This window comes from Mastigoproctus giganteus, chromosome 3 (assembly GCF_048544385.1).
Source record: "Mastigoproctus giganteus isolate SK-2022 chromosome 3, ASM4854438v1, whole genome shotgun sequence".
NCBI lineage: Eukaryota > Metazoa > Arthropoda > Arachnida > Uropygi > Thelyphonidae > Mastigoproctus > Mastigoproctus giganteus.
In genome coordinates this window covers 229295711-229313307 of record NC_143577.1, presented here as the reverse complement: position 1 = coordinate 229313307, position 17597 = coordinate 229295711, and the positions used below count along the sequence as shown (strand labels likewise).

Below are 17597 nucleotides of genomic sequence, written 5' to 3'. Positions count from 1 at the left end.
ATTGTTCGCATGGATAACAACTGCTATTCACCTAGGCACTGACTCCACTAGATGTCTAAAGATGTCTGTAGGGATGTGCAGCAATGCTGCTTGCAAGGCTTTCTGCAGTTTTGGAATAGATGATGGTTGTGTGTCCATATGCCTCACTTCTCATTACAAAACATCCTACAGGTGTTCAGTTGCATTGAGGTTGGGTGCATTTGAAGGTTAATCAAAATGTGTGATATCTTCACTGTGTTTCTTGAACTACTCGTGCACAGTGCAGGCCTGATGACACGGCACACTATCACCTTTGGAAGATCCTGTTTCTGTCCCAGAAAAAATGCAACGTGGCAGAGTACACGTGATCTCTTAAGAGCTGGTGGTAGACCTCACCAGTGAAATATAGATCCAAATGGATCAGGGGCCTAGCAAAACATGCTCCAAAATAAGCAACCACTATTACCTTGCTGGATGGTTGGCACCATGCACAATGGGTCCGTGGACTCGTGTTGCTTGTGCCACACATGAAGGCCTCTGTCGGCAAGTTGCACCAAGGATTTGGTCTCGTCCAACCAGCACACTCATTTCCAGTTCTCCAGTGTCAAACGAATGTGTTGTTGACACCTCAGCATTTGTCGTTCACAATGATCAGTGGTGAGGAGAGGGTGTCTCTTGGGTTGTCTGCTATGGAACTCCATATGTCTGAGTGTGCAGTGCATCATTTGTGATATTGTTCTTGCATTTTCCATGTTGTACTGTGATATCAACTGTCACACAGTGACCATTGAATCTGTATGACGTGTGCTGCCCACTTTGCTCACCACAAACATCCATTTTCTGTAATCCTTTACAGTTCTGTCAGTTCAAGATGGTTTAACCTGTTTGACATCATTCTTTGTACACCTTAACCACAGTGGGCTCTGAGCAACCAACAAGACATGCCATTTCCAATATGGAAGCACCCAATGCACAAGCTCCCACAATCATATCCTCTTGAAACTCTGATATTTTTACTATATCCCATAACTGCTACTTTATCACTTTGACTTGCACGACCAGATGCAAATTACCACTGCTCTAGCATAGGAAGATGTTTGGCTTTTTATACTGTGATCTATGCAGCATAGTCTGTTACAGACGGGATGGTCATAATTCAGTGATCACTGAGTGTTTGTTTTGAGTATAAAAAATGAATTATTCATAGCTGTCGACTGGTAGCGTTAAGATAAAGACTGGTATGAAAAGTGAACAGTCTTTAATTATTTCTCGCTTATTTTTAGGCATAATTCATACAAAGGGTGCTCCCACATGAAGGCATAAAACAAAGTCAATTTTTGTAAACAACAGCACATGACATCTTTTCTTTGACTAGAAGTTATACTTGTGATAGCAAAAACTGCTAAGGGCTAAACTGGACAAAAATATACATGAATTAACAAATGATTTATGAAGAAATCATGACTACACTTTGGCTCTGATAGACTGAACAGTTTGGTTTTCATTTAGTTTTCTCAAAACACAGTACATTCTAGGACATCAAAAATAAATATACAGCAAAATCAGTAAATCAATAGGACTAAAGTAATGACCACCAAAAGAAAAAAAAAATATGCAGTTGAAGAAAAGTTAAAGATTATCAAAAGAATTAAAAGTGGTGAAACAAAATGCAGTATATTTTGCCCGTGTGGAATTCCAGAAGGAAGGTTGGATGAAAGAGGAAGAAAAATTGCATTCATTTGTAGGCTCCATAGAAGATGAAGTAGACCTCGAAAGAATGAAAGAAAACTAAACTGTGAAAACAGTGATTTGGACCAATAGAAGATTATAGAAGCTTATAGAAGTGGTTCCTACAGAAATGTAGTGAAGGAGTTCCGATAAATGGGGTAATTTTAAATTTCACATGCACTTAAATTTCATAAGTTACTTGGTGGAGATGATGATGTATTTAAAGCTCTCAATTGGGTGGTTTTGGAAATTAAAGGCTCATGATGGGATATCCTAGGTTAGTCTTGTAGGCCAGTCAGCATTTGGTGATATTATAGCATTTGGTGATATTTCTGCATAATGTGATTCAAGATGGTGAATCCCCAGATGAACAGTTATACAACTGCGATGTAAAGTGTATGCGATGTATATAGTATAGTGCTATAAGCTTCTTCCCAATAAGTCACTGGATATTAAAAAGGCACCCAACAAAGCAGGCATGAAAACTAACAAAGAGAAAATTACTGTGTTGCTGTGCACAAACAAGACTGGAAATCACAAGCTAAAACCTTTGTGCATCAATAAAAGTCAAAGTCCATAGGCACATCAACATGAAATTTTTACCTGTGATTTATAAAAAATAGCTTCAATGTTTAGATGATGTAATGTTTTTGCTTCATGGTTTGAAAATGAGTTTGTATCATTGGTGAGACGCCCCTTGCTTTCCAGAAAACCTGAAGAAAAGGTTCTTCTGTTACTGTTGGATCCCTGCCCAGCTCATTCTTCAGCTGATGTCCTGAAATCACACGGTGTCAAGTACAGATTTGCGTTTCTGCTAAGGAACACACCTAATGCAGTCCATGGATTGGGGAATTATTCGAGCCTTCAAAGCCTACTATCATGGTGAGCTATTTGTTGGTGTTGTTAACTCAGAAATTCAAGTTCTAGAATTTCTGAAAACATTAATGTTAAAAGACGTTTCATACAGTATTGGATTAGTGTGGGAGAAATTAAGCTAAACAGCAGTTGAAAACCCTGGAAAAAATGTATTGGAAAAGACACGATCACTATTAATAAACTTGACTTAGCAGTATTTTCAGAATAAGAAGCAAAGGCTACTTGTAATCGTACTTGGTAGCTGCTTGGATTCAGGTGGATGTGGAAGCCCCGGTTGCACATTAATGGGTGAGGAAGAAATTGCAGCCTCTGTGAACGGTGGAAGACAATCAATAAACAGAATGCCTGTGACATAGCGATGACTCGTATAAAGAAAAAACTAGAGATTAACAAAGTGCTTGAAAACATTAACAAGGTCGTGGCACAATTAGAATGTCAGAGTGATAGTGAACACATTTATTTATTGCATCTGACCACTGTTAAGAATTATGTACTGAAAAAATGCTGTCATCAGTTTTGGTAAACTAAATTACATGACTATTTCAGAATGTATGTGTAAAATGTAAGTCCATAACAGCATTATGTATTAGTAGAATATGACCTTTAATACTTTGTCTTTTAGTCTGTATACTCATAAAACATTAGTAAATAAAGTATTTATTTACTAAGTAAAGTGTATTTATGTCAAAAAAAAAAAAAAAACTGGGAAAAAAATGGTAAAATTTTATAGCTATAAAGGCTTTTGCTTATAGTGAAGGTATTAAAGTTGTCATCTGACACCTGTTATATCAAGCATCATATTTATTTGTTTATATATATCTTCTCATCTTATCATCATAGTTCTCTCTATGATGATAAGTATTGCTTTGTGTGTGTGCTTTATGCTGTTATGCAGTGGTTGTCATACAAAAATAATTAATGATTATAATCATTAATAATAATAATTAATGATTTTACACTTGAATTGGAGAATAGACAATTTAGTAAGAGATTAAACAGATTTTACATATGTAAAGTTAGCTTTATCAGAACCATTCTTGACAGTTATAACAAAATTTAAAAACTACAGAGTGAACAATCAGAAAATAATCCTTATACACCTCCCATACATCCTTTAATGACAGTAAGACAATGCGATCTCTTATTACTGAGGGATAGCAGGTACACTTCCCCCCCCCAAATTTATTTGAATTGTTTGTAGTCTTTCCAAGATTCAAGATTTTCTGCATATAGTTTCTAACATATAAAGCATAGTTTGTATTCGTGTAATAGAAATATGAGACACCTTTATTTAGGAATCCCTGCCATGCTGGGACCCAAGTGCAGGTTCAGTTGCACTTCAAATGTAGCGTACGTTCAAAAATTTAGAAAATTTAGTGTGCAGCACTTGTATCATCACTGCATGACCATGCTGGCATGCATCTTAGAAGGAACCCTGCTTATCACTTGTCTAGAGAGGGCTGGGTTCAAATCCACTGAGACTGGAGATCTAATTCTTAAAAAAAAAAAAAAAACAAGTCTCTCCATTCAGGGCTGTAATTATGTGATCTGAAACAGATGGATTATGGTTCTATGTGCATTGTGAGTTATTCTGGTTTTTCAGCCTGTATTACACAGCTTACACTGGTCAGTAAAAAAAAGTTTTTTTTTCGCTCCCTCTGAGGAGCGATTCTTGTAGATTTGATGTTACTGAATTCAAATATATAGCAACTGTATTGCTGTAACACCCACTGATTTTAAGGGAGAAGGGATTAAAGTCAAAAACTAAGTTTCTAGTAAAAAAAGATTTCATATGTTTTAAGAAAATGTTACATACAGTACTAAATATTGAACAATGGGTCTGTTAACCTTATTATATATACAAAAATGTTTATCTGATAACAAAACACTTATTTTGTAGTTTTTGCTTTTTATAATTGTGCCATTGGTGTCTCCTGTACGAGATTCCAACAGTAATCTGCCAACATATTTGGACTCCATTTTTCCTGGTATCTTTTTTCCATTTGAGAAATACCTTGGTGAAACCTTTCCCCTTGTTCATTGGAGACTGCTTCCAAGTTTTCAAGAAAAAAGTCTAAATGGGAATGTAGGAAATAAAGCTCTAATGACAGGTCTTGGTTTTTGGTCATTAACCTATGATATTTGAAAATTGAGGGTGATGAGAACTTTTTAAGCACATATCTGAGTTTTATAAATCTGTCAAAATTATTTCAGGGAGGAAATTGATGCCAACCAGTGTTAACCCATGGATGTGCACTTGCACAGATGTATTACATGTGTTAAAATTCCATAAAAATTGGCACACAAAATGTGAGGAGTGTGATCAAAAAAGTACAGAGACTGACTTTTTATCATGAAATTGCTTTGTCATAGTGATGATGACTTGTCACATGTTCAGTGACTCATATAGACAGGCATAATTTATGATTAAACTGTTTATCTGCAGTAAGTCTGAATTGGCTCATGTTGAATAGCAGTTGTTTTATGTATTTTGTTGTTCTCCATGTGAGTATAGTGGTTTCACCACTTGTTTGGAGATGTTGTTGTTGTTGTTGTTGTTGTTGTTTGGTTTTTAGGAGCATTAGCAATTAAGGCCATATTGCTCCGGGATATGCGGTGGTCATTCCCTGACCTTTCCGCATCTTCCATATTTGGCTTGTTTGGAGAGATCTGAGTTCTATTCCTATTGTAGGACTGGAAGAATTGCTCAAGTTCTCAACGGTTGGGGGTTGTAGTTAGCCGACCTTGGGTAAAGGGATTGGGTTTCCCTGTTGAATTCTGGATTTTGCAGCCTGCACGGCATGCAAATTGCATTGTGAGCACACACACACACACACCCATAGTACATTCGAAAAGTTCTCAGAATTGCATGTTGGTATTTAAATGGTTTGCTCTACAGCCATAAGGTTTTGTGAGGTATTGATGCTGACCCTCCAGATTAGCATCACTGGGATCTAACGCCTACAGCCTAGGTTCCAGGCTAACACCATAGGAATCCGGTGTGTGTATGCCGTGCGCTGTGACCCATGGAAACTTGGAAAGGGGGAACCTGGTGGTTGAGGGGGGCCCAGCTTCAACATACCACTTTGGCTGCTGCTTCGACAAGACTGGTGGTCCTCGATGGCTTGGCCAGTATTAGTCAGCTAGTAGGCTCTTAAATTATTATCAAAAGCTATTAAATTATTATCAAAAGTCTGTAGCTTTCATATAAAAACTAGACTTTTATGGTATTTGATTTTGATTTTAAAAAAGTAGTTGTTTTTAAAATAAAAATGAATTAATTTGTTCTGAGTTTTCTTTAACTTTATTCAGCGTCTGTGAAAGAGTCCACATTTCCCATACCCTAGTTATACCAGTGATGTTTACCCTAATGCAGTCATAGTAGTGGCAAGTGAATTTGTCATAGTTTACCATTTTGAGAGAAAGAAAAATGGTCAGCAAGATAATGGGCAGACATATGGGTTAGTGCAATCGCATCATTTTTATTTAAAATACTAAATATATAAAAATGGTGTGATTGCACTAACCAATATGTCAGTAAACTCCTTCGTAGTCTAAGGCTCTAGCTAAGAAATGTCTTTTAGTGTAATGTGCAGAATATTGATCTGGAAAGAAAGTAGTACCTGATGATTTGCTGTTCTTGTCACCTGGGATATGTTTTAAAAATGAGATATGTTTTAAAAATGAGACATTCCTGGGACAAATAATTTTTTTGTACAGGTAGTTAATTCTGGCACTGTCCTGAGAATCTCGGGATGCCCGGTGAGATGCAAAATGATCTAAAGGGTGATTTATTGTAATTTTATACTCTGGGATGATCTCAAGGTAAGAGGAGTTCACAAGATAGAGAAAACAGAAGAAACAGCACAGTGTTTAGCAATCACGGGCTTGAACCCCGGTTACTAAAAGCATATCTACTTATGCACTCTTGAGCTGACCACTTGGCGACAGCAGCCATACTTTTTACTTTTGCACCTAGTGAAAAGGAGATTATAGTCCCATTATACAAGTCAATGATGCAGTGGCATTTGGAATTTTGTGTTTAGGTCTGTAGGCTGCATCTAAAGAAAGATGTTGAGCTTCCTTGAAAGGGTTTTTGAGAAGGGAAATTACAAAGATGTGACAGAGTTTGAAAAGCTATGTATCTCGTTGGGAGATCTAATTGAAGTATATAAGGCATTGGGGGGGATAAATTAAATGACAAGGGAATTTTCACATCTACATGGCAAGCTGAAACCTGGGAGAATAAATACAATTTTTTGTGGAAATCTAATAGACTTTATCTTAGGAAGTTTGTGGTTAATGTGTTGCCTACCTCTCTAAATGGTTGAAGTTGATGGTCTAATGAAATCTAAGATGCAGGGTGTAGGTTGGATTAGTATACCCTTTGCCATTGGGAAGGAGTATGACAAGAATTGATAGAACAAGGTTTTTTTGTGTGTGCTGAGCAAAAGCCTAGATTCGTTGCATCTTTTGGCCATTACCAATACTAAAAAATGCACCCAATGAGTTAAATCCCATATAATGAACTTCAAAAACACCTTTAATCCATTACTGCAAAATACCTTCTATTTTTTTTTTTTTTTATATATATAATGTAAGATTTATTCTTTATTATATTAGAATGAGAATTAAGGTACCATTAATTTGAAATTTTATTTCTTGTTTGTACCAAAGCTCATGTTTTATACAATTGAATTTTAGTGTTGGATGTTTAAAAAAAAAAAAAAGTACCAAAAGAAATTTGAAATGACTGTATTGAAGTCATATAGTCAATTGGGTTTTATGATACTTTATATAAGAACTCTGTAGAAATAAATTATACATTTAAAAATTTGACAGCTGTACTGCTTTACTGAATAACAAGTGAAATGATAATGCAGAAATAATTTTAATGCTAAGCAGTTAAACAAATTGAATGAAATTGTGTGAATATAAAGGCCATGTTTGAAGATAATTATGTTATTTTGGAACTGCTATTTCCTGCTGCTTTTAGCCAAGATGTATTTCAAGTGGCAAACAGATCCAAGGCCATTTTTAAAATGTTGAGCACTAACCTTGATAACCACTTATATTAATAACATGTATTTGTACAAAAAAAAAAAAAAAAAAAAAAAAAAAAGGAGAGAGAGAGATGAACTTCAATAACTCACCATCAAACGTGCGGCTTTTATGTATGATCAAGTAAAACTTTCTGAATGGCTTTTTATTATTGGCTAAGGTTATCTGCTGGACAAAAAAGAAAAAAGAAATACTCTATGAGAAAACAGATTATTTTCATATTTCAATTGGAGTTGCACTGGTTCACACTTAATATTTAATATGAATATGTGACAGCACTTCCGGATAATAAAAATGACCTCTTAAAAATCTGCACTATTTATATATACATTTGCTTCTTTTTTTTTTTTTTTTTATTTCTGATGGGTTTTTTAATAAATCTTTTCTTTTTTTATAGGCATTAGCAAAATATCAAACTAACCAAAAAGTTACTGCCACAAGTGGCATTGAGCAAGAGGAGAGTCTTCTACTTGAGACAGCTAGCAAGGAAGCATCCTTTACTTCAACATTGCAAGAATTAGAAAGGGAGTTAAAACAGGTAAATAATTATTTTTGTGTGTATGTTATTTTTTGATATTGAACTAGATTTAAAATACTCTTTTGCTGGACACCGTTTTTTGGTTGTATTGTGGATCATTGAATTGTTCTAGATCTTTACTCTGAGGAGCTAGTACCACCTCATTCCACAGGTGCTTAATTGGATTGTGATCTAACAAGTGTGGAGGCTATTGCAGTAACCTGAATTTATTTTCATGTAACAGGAACCAGTTCTGTACCAGTCTGACTTTGTAATATAGTGCATCCTGTTGGAAGAACCCATTCACAGGTGAATACACTACAATCATGAAGGAATGTACCTGGCCTGAAGTGATTGAGTCATGACCAGCATTCCTGTGGCATGCTTGCTCATGTTGATTTGTTGAGCCCGTGCCAGGCTGTTCAGGGGGCTAAAGAAGGGCAGAAACTACTCACTGTTAGATAGGTATACCTAATCAGTGTATAACTTGAACTAAAAAAATCTAGATAAAAATTATTTAACTGAAAAAATTTCTTAACTACAAAAATTTCTCACTTTTTTTAGAGATTAACTCATAGGAGTAGTGTGAGTCAAATTTCTGATCAATTAAATCAAGTTAATATATTGTTTTTGCTTAGAATGTATTGTTGAAAAACCTATTCAACAATAATAATGGAGCACGGTTTCAGGGGGAGAGAGGTGATGAGGATATTAGATTGGAGATGCCTCATATGACTTGTCAGCAGTTAGAGAAAGGCTAATTTGTAATCCTTGTTCTGACTCATTATGCATTGCATGTGAAAAAGAACCCAATAAAGGGTTTGTACTGTGATTCTAGTTTTTAAAATTATTTATCATCCTGTATAAAGTGTTTGAATAGTTTATTTCTTGATGGATAACACTGGTGAAGACGTCTTATTTAAAGACATACTTAACTGTACTTGGGACAAGCCTCATCTAGAAGAGTCTACAGTGCTCACTTACATTACAGCTTTTAAAGTGTGGAAGGTTACTATATCAATGATAATGTTAATTCATGGATTCTCTACAGTAGAGTGGAGGCAACCCACTGTGTGACTGTGAAGAAGTAGACACTCTATGGCTACTTTTTCCCAGACATTGAAAACAATTTCTTTTGCTGTGTTTCAGCCTTTATTCTTTTAATAGTGTAAGCCAAAATTTCCATCAGTTATGCCATGATTTCTTTATGCAGGTTACTTGAATGATTTTCCATTCTTTAGAATTCCAGGAAATTTGACAGAACTTTAGGTGGTTAGACCTCATTTGGAATATTGTATTTAGGTCTGGAGACCATACCTAAAAAAAGACACAGAACTTTTAGAGTGGGTTTAGAGAAGGGTGACCAGATTGGTGAAGACTGCAAAGTGTGTTGCACATATGAGCAACTTAGAAGTTGTGCACTGCAAAGTTTGACAACTAAATATCTTAGGGATGATCTAATTAAGGTGTGTGAGGCATTTGAAGAGATTGAATAAAATGAATGAGGAAGGTCTGTTCTCTCCATGGGAGATGCATGAACCAGGGGAAACAAGTATAAAACCTTGGGGACTAACAGAAGACAGGATCTCATGAAGTTCACCTATGGGCAGTTGGTTGTTGAACATGCACTGGAATTAGTTGCATCCCAGTGTGGTTGAGGCAGTGAGCCTAGCTAAGTTTAAAACAGAATTAAATGATTACCATTCTTTTTTTATATATACAGGTAACTCTCATGGATAACTTGGCACATAATAGCCTCAGTTGTTATTGCACCATAAAGCCCCTAAACAAACACGCATGCAACAGAAACAGACATCTGTAAGACAGAGAGTAGAGAGATTTTGTAAGAGATGGTTCACTAACTTCCCTCTTTTGAATGGAGTCTAGAAGCTGAGACAGGTTATGAGGAACTGCCCCAGATATGGGAACAATATTCCATGGTAAGATGGATTTGAGATTGTGCAGAGTGGGTAACTATTTAAAAAAAAAAAAAAAAAAAAGTAACATCGAGAATGAAAGAGAAAACCCAATTTTTTTAAATTCAGAGAAAGCAAAATTTGTGATGTGCTTATATATAACAAGAGAGATAAGAAGTCAGGGTAAAACCTAACAGAAATATGTGATCTTGTCTAGAAATCTAAGCATCATTGAAGATAAGCATAGGAGCAGAAGAATCCTTTTTGCGAGATATAAGATGACTAAGTTTTAGAAGAATTGAAATTAACTAAGTTATCTTTGACCCATATGAGAATTACCTGTAGATCAGCATTTAAGGAATTGGTAGTGGATATACAAGAAGTTGAAGCTGTTTGTGCAGGGCATGGTTTCTCAAACTGGAAAGTGGAATGTAATGTGCTATCATCAGCAAAACTGTGGATTTCCAATTAATGGAAGAAGGTCTTTAATATACAATCGGAAAAGAATGGGAAAAAGAACTGAATCTTGGAGAATGCCTGCACTAGTGGAGAATTTGAAGACAGGGAGCCATCTATTATCACCTGCCACAGTGGGCAGTCAGAGAGAAAACTAGATAACCAATAACAGAAAACAGTCAACAATCCATATGATGGAAGCTTATTTAGAAGACCTTTATGCCAGGCATCTCTGTAGCCAGGTGGGCAGGAGCAGCAGTGCATAGCATATGCTTCTTGATTAAACCGGGGTTCGAGCCCGTGACCACCAGATACGGGGGATGCGGAAAGGTCAGGGAATGACCACCGCATATCCCCAGAGCAATATGGCCTTAGTTGGTAATGCTCCTAAAAACCAAATAACAAACAAAAAAACAAACCTTTATGCCAAACATGATCAACGAAAATCACCCCGACAACAATTTGTACTGTTGAGGTGATTTTTGTTGGTAATAGTATGTTTTGGCTCTTGCAGAAAAATCCAGCAGCTGAATTTCTATTGTGATTTCCGAAGTGTTTCCTTATGACAGTTGAAAGACTGCCAGCTCCAAACAGAATTCATAGAAAATTTCCTTCTGAGTTTTTGAAAGCAGTTAAGTTAAATATAATTGTATTTGGAGAAACAATTAATCATCCAGTAGTGATATTCACAGAATTTTTTTTTGAACCAAATTGAAATAAATCCCCGAAGACATTCTTCTGGGTATGACAGGCTAGAGCTTGCTACCTGGGATTCTAAAACACTGATGGAACTTGCATTCAAATGGACTGAAATTCAGTGAGGACCAGTCATTCTGTAGCAACCAAATCCTCTGCTTGCACCATGATGGTGGGACTCTTAGTAATCTGAGTATACTCCCCCTCCTCGTGTGTGCAGGGTCCAAAACACTTTGCCTAGTATACTGGAGGTGACTACCCATGTGTGAACCAAAGTAAGCAGGGATCCACACCACACAGGGAAATGCCCCCCATATCATCAGGCAATACTATGTGGTAGATGATGCTTATTCATCTGGAGCGATACCACTACTTGCTTTTCTTATTGGAGATTTGAAATATCGAAACCCATGTTTAGTCTCCAAAGAAAAGCTCCAGCAACCCCCAATATGCAGTATGAATGATGTCTTTTGAGGTTATGATGGGCATCATGGAAAGATCCAGTATTCCTTACATATTAAGGGTACAACTCTAAAGTGGTTTTCACAGTTCGGCTGCTAGATAGTCCATCTAGTGACTGAAGGAAGCCTTGAGTGGTGTGGACGTGGGAGGGCTTATAGCATTTATGTTATGCCAAGGAGCTGGGTATATTCTTGCTGTGTGTATACCAATCAAAAATTTCATTAATTCATATAACATGCTCTGTCTCCCCTCTACTTTTACTTTATGTACTGAATGCATCATGAAATAGTTGAACTAATAGAGCAAACATATTTGCTAAAAAACCTAAACCTCCCAACAACTTCCTTATTCGCTCTATAATTTCTTTGCTTTACAGATGATACTTATGCATACATCTGCTCTGATATTGCTTGTCAAATACTTCCTAATTTGGAATTTCTTCCTTTTGATCTTCTCTGACTTAAAAGTTCTCTACCCTATCCTGTTAATTTAATTTGTTGCTTCTGTTGTTCTCCCAACCTCACTAATCACATGAAACTCTTTGACCTCCTTTCTTTCAAACTCTTCTTTCTCCAGTCTAACTTTTTTAACAGTAAGGTAATTTTCTCTGGTAATTTTAACATCCAAAACTCTAACTGGCTTCAGTTTTATAATTGCACAGATCCATCTGGTTGAGTGACAGCCTCACAGAGCTTGTTTATTTACCTACCAGAATACCAGACAATTCAAATCAAACACTTTGATCGTTTTCTCACCAGCAACCCTTCAAGGTACATGATCAGTTTTAGTGGTCCTCTAGCCTCCTCAGATGACAAACTTGGTGATGGTCTCTTCTCCAGTGGAACTTTTCTCCCATGGCCATTCTCAGCCCTATATCTTTGGTCATTACAGGAATGTGAAATAGGATGATCTGCATGATTTATATTTTTCTTTTTCTTGGTTGGATTACTGTTTTAAATCTTCTGATTCTAATATTTACTCAAATTACGTCAGTGAAATTATTCTTGTGGGGATCAAATCTTTATTCTACATTCCACCCTAAAATCTGATCCTTTATCTAAACCTTGGTTTTCCAATAAATGTGCTAAGGCTGTCCAAGATAAGAATGTAGCATATTTTAGGTGGTAGATCATGCTCATCAACCGGTGCAATACCACCACTTTGCTTATTGGAGGCTTGAAGTGGTCAAAACCCATGTTAGTGGTCTCCAGAGTAACATTTCTGGTATTCCCCCTATCTCCTCCAACCAATGCATGGTACTACTTCTCCTAACCAGTACTATTACTAATATAACATAATACTAATAATAGTAATATAATACCAATCCTTACTAACACTAAGTGGTAGATGACTCTCATCAATCTGTGCAATACCACCACTTTGCTTATTGGAGGCTTGAAGTGGTGAAACCGATGTGTAGTCTCCAGAGCAAAGTTTTTGGCATCCCTCCCCCATTCACAGTACTAAGTAGTATAGGTTTTGATACCTTTTATATTTGGAGTTTTCATAAAAAAAATTTAAAAAAATCAAATCACAATTAGCTTGTGATCCAAATCTTCAGCATTATTGTTTTCTGCCTATAAGCTTGCAACAATTGTAAAATTGTTATTAATCAATATCCAAACTTGACTATGAACAAGTTTTCTATCTTAACCTTGTAAGTATAGAAAACTTGCTTCTTGTCCAAATGGTAGTCGAGCATTTTGGTATCTTGCCAAAATTATTGGCAGCAACTTCTGTTTGTCTATACTCCTACCTATGTTATGTTACGACATGATGGTTGTGTTGCCGCCTTAGCCAAAGATAAAAGCTGATATGCTAGCATTATATTTTTCTTCTAATTCTTGTATTAGTGATCTTGGTAAACCACCTACTATCATACCCAATACACTCCACTTGTTTCCTTCTGTAGTCTTCTGACAGAAGGATGTTATAAGAATTCTGAACAACCTTGATGCCAAGAAAGCTGCAAGTCTTGATGACATTTCTCCACTTGTTCTCAAATCCCATGCTCCTTGAGCCTGCTCCTATTTTGTGTCACCTTTTTACTTATTCTACTAGTTTTTTGCTTCTGCTTGGCTCAGAACCAGCTCATATCCTTTTTAGGAATTGGCTCATATCCAGCCAATTCCTAAAAAGAATGACATCCCTTTCATCCAGTTGTTACTCCATTGCACTTACCTCTAGTCTCACACCACCTGTCACCCCATTACAATTGCATCTATTCAAAATAATGGAGCAATCAATCAACCACCAACTCTTAAATTATCCCAAAACCCTCCATCTGCTAAATGATCACCAATATGGATTTGTCAGTTTAGGTCCATTGGTGATATATTGGTTTTTGTTACTCATCTTCAGACAAATTTATTGGAAAAATTTGGGAAACTCAAGTAGTTACTTTTGACATTTCTAAAGCTTTTGATAATGTTTGGCATAAAGGTCTTCTAAACAGATTGCTAACTGTTTTTCACAATTAGGTATCCAGTTTTCTCTCTGAATGCTCACTGCATGTGATGGTTTTTGACAGTGCTGCTGTCTTCTAACTTCTCTGCTAATGCTGATGTTCCTCAAGTTTCAGCTGTTTCTGCCACTCTTTTCCTCTTGTATATTAATGACTTTCTTCCTCTGACTGGAAAGCCAGAGGAAGTCACTTTAAAGCTATAGTTTTGCTGATGATAGCATATTTCATTCTACTTTCAGTTTAAGTAACAGCCTCAACTTGTCAAATATCCACCAATTCTTTAAATGCCTATATCCAGGTAATTATCCAATGGTGCAAAGAAAACAGCTAACTTCAATCCTTCTAAAACTGTACTGCTGTTTTATTTCTTGTAATAGGAGATTATGCTGTGTGAGATTATTTGTACTGATATGAATACAAATAACATACATTATCAGCTACCAGAATATATATGTAATAGTGCTCATTATAACTATTATAATTACTTCAAAAACACTGTTATTACTTCACTTCAGTATGATAGGCTTTGTGCTGTGTTTTTATAATACCCATTACTTGGGCATTGACCTTTCCTTTCATCATTCATTTTTAGGGATGAAAAATAAAACATTTAATATTGCAGTTGTTTTAGACTGTATTGTGCGTGTGCGTATGTGTGTGTGTGTGGTTTTTTTTGGTTTTAAATATGCCAGACTGGATGTGGATCTGAAACAGCATAAGTGCAGGTCGGACTGCTATAAGTGTATTTAAAAAAAAAAAAAAAAAGTATTAATGATATTACAGCTTTATTTTAAAATGATGAGTTTATATAAATAAATATTTTTGCTTATTTTGCCTGTATCATGCTGTATTCATATTGTTTAGTGAAATATGATAAATAAAAAAAGTTTAGTGGTGGGTGAGATGTTGTAAGTTTGAGGAAGACTGCCATAAATAATATTGTGTGGATTATGTAAGTCAAGGGTTGCATTCAGTAAGTAGACAGCTTTCACTCACAATATTACGAATAATTTTTAAGAGTGACGTATTTTATATTTTTAATTCCCATATGTTCTTTTATTCCCATATATTCCTCTCTCTTCCATATATCAGAAACATATTATGCATTATGATTAAGCAACGCATACTTATTGGCTTGTATTTATATATTCTAGGTCCGGCAGGAACTAGCAAGAGTTGAAGCCGAAAAGGAGAGGCATTTTCAAGAAAGTTGTGAAATATCTAAGCAGTGTGAAATTTATGAATGGGAAAAAAAGAATTTAAAATCTGAACTGAAGGAACTAAAATTAAGAGAAGCTCGTCTCCTGAGCGATAATAATGATTTAGAAGATGAGAATATTTCTCTTCAGAAACAGATATCATCATTACGGTCTTCTCAGGTAAGAGAATGACAATATTTTTTATTAGCCATAAGTGCAAGGAAGCCATAGGCTTTTGCTATACCAACCAAAATATAAAAAAACTAATAAATAAAATAAATAAAAGAAAATAAACTTTCTGAGTGCTTCCCTCCCCACGTATGTAACTATCTGACATTAAATTTCTCCACACTGTCAGCCTTAGCTACCCACACAGGTAACCTATTCCAGTAATTAACAACTCTCTGGCTAAAAGAAAACTTCTACAATCTAGTTTAAACTTTTATAATTGGAATTTATAGCCCCTAGTTCTAGAATCATTTATAACAATGAAAATTTTGCCTTTATTTATTTTATTGTCCCCCTCTCAGAGGGGATAATAAAATGAATTATCCCTTCTCTAAAGGTCTATCACCCCCCACAAGGTGCTTGGTTACCACGTTCTGTAAAGTACATATTCAAAATCTTTCCTCATGTGGATGCCTTTCTGTAAATCTCACCAAGCGAGTTGCCCATATTTGGACCCCCCTTTCAAGAAGCAAATGTCTTTTTTTTTTTTCAGCTATGGTCGCCATACTTGACTGTAACTTGTATATAGTATTCTTGCACTCACCTTATATAGTGAGTTTGTGACTTCCCTGTTTATACAAGCAAATGTTTGATAGATCATCAGCAGGATACTGTGAATCCTCTTTTCCACCTGTCTACACCGCTCAGAGCATTTCATGTCTGCTCATATTATAACTCCCAAATCCCTTTCTTCATCTACTGTTTTTAAATTTTACCCTCCCACCAAGCATATAAGTTGTTTTGGGTTCTATTTTCCCAAGTGTAAGAATTTTCATTTTGCTGTGTTAAAACATTGCCACCTCTCTGACCATCCTTGAAGCCTATCCAAATCATCTTGAAAGGAGATTGGTTATTGATTGATCAGCTCGGTGCTGATCATTACCACTTTCCTAATCTCATAGCTGTGAACTCTCTGAATATATAATAATAATAAGATTCTTTATTATTAAATCGTATGGATTCCTTACACAGAAGGCCAGAGGAATCTTACAATACATTGTCTATACAGTGAATAAATACAGAGATAGAGATTTAAGCTACATTAAGAAGTTACATAAATAAACAAATTTATGTAACTTCTTAATGTAGTTACATAAATAGTTACGAAGTTACGTAAATGAACAAATAAAGATATATAAAAAAAGAAAAAAAAAACACATAATAGTAATTAAAATGAAAAAGACAAGTTGAGCAGAACATAAAATGACATCAGTAAACTAGGACCGGCACTTACACAATTGTCCTTTACAAACAGAAATATAGGCCAAGATTTCATTGCAATATGCCTTGTCAATAGACCACAGGTTGATGTCGATGTTGAGCGAGTTGAGTGTCCAGAGTCACCTCTTGAAATCCTGTAACCTCTGGCGCCTTGAGTACAAGGAGGGGTACTGTGGAGGTGTCTTCCTGGCAAATGCCAACCAACCGTGTCCCAGACATTTATGTGATCATGCTTAGATGAGCACAGATGAAGGAATGCCTTTACTTTTAGCACATGGGCTCTGTGGACTGTGGGCATGTATTGCAAGTTGGAGCAGCAGAGTGCAGATTTCAATGTCATGTAGATCTGGTGAGACCACAAGTTGACCCACTTCACCCCCCAGAATTTGAGGCCCCATAGTTTCCTGGCTATTGGGTGGTGTAGCAGACCAAATTTCCATTGACCCTTCTCTCACTGTTGTAATAATATAGTTGGTGAAAAAGAGTTTTTTTCCATATTTTTTGCAAAAACTCAGTTTTAATATGCCTATTTATTTAAAATAATAAAAATAATAATAATAATAAAAGTATGCTAAAATTGTATTTTTTAAACTACAAATTTCTTCTTATTTTCATTAATGAATTAGCTTCCAGGTATGTTGTGAAGGACCTGACAACTAGTGTGCCCTGATGGTCTATGTCACAATAACCTGATGGCCTACATTATAAAATATAAATGTGCAATAAAAGTGTTGTTCTCTGTTATGTGCAATAATTTAATAGTAGTAGTTGTGCAGTGAAGAGCTAATTAACAA

General features: G+C 35.8%; 1 protein-coding gene across 3 annotated transcripts in view; it reads left to right on the top strand.

The window, feature by feature from the left end:
- Nucleotides 1–17597, top strand: part of BicD (Microtubule-associated protein Bicaudal D) — a 180472-nt gene that overhangs the window by 13455 nt on the left and 149420 nt on the right. For all 3 annotated transcript variants that reach the window (XM_090370923.1, XM_090370925.1, XM_090370924.1), the window contains exons 2-3: nucleotides 8042–8182; nucleotides 15310–15534. In XM_090370923.1, coding sequence (XP_090227049.1) covers nucleotides 8042–8182; nucleotides 15310–15534 — 366 coding nt within the window. The remainder of the gene's footprint in view (nucleotides 1–8041; nucleotides 8183–15309; nucleotides 15535–17597) is intronic.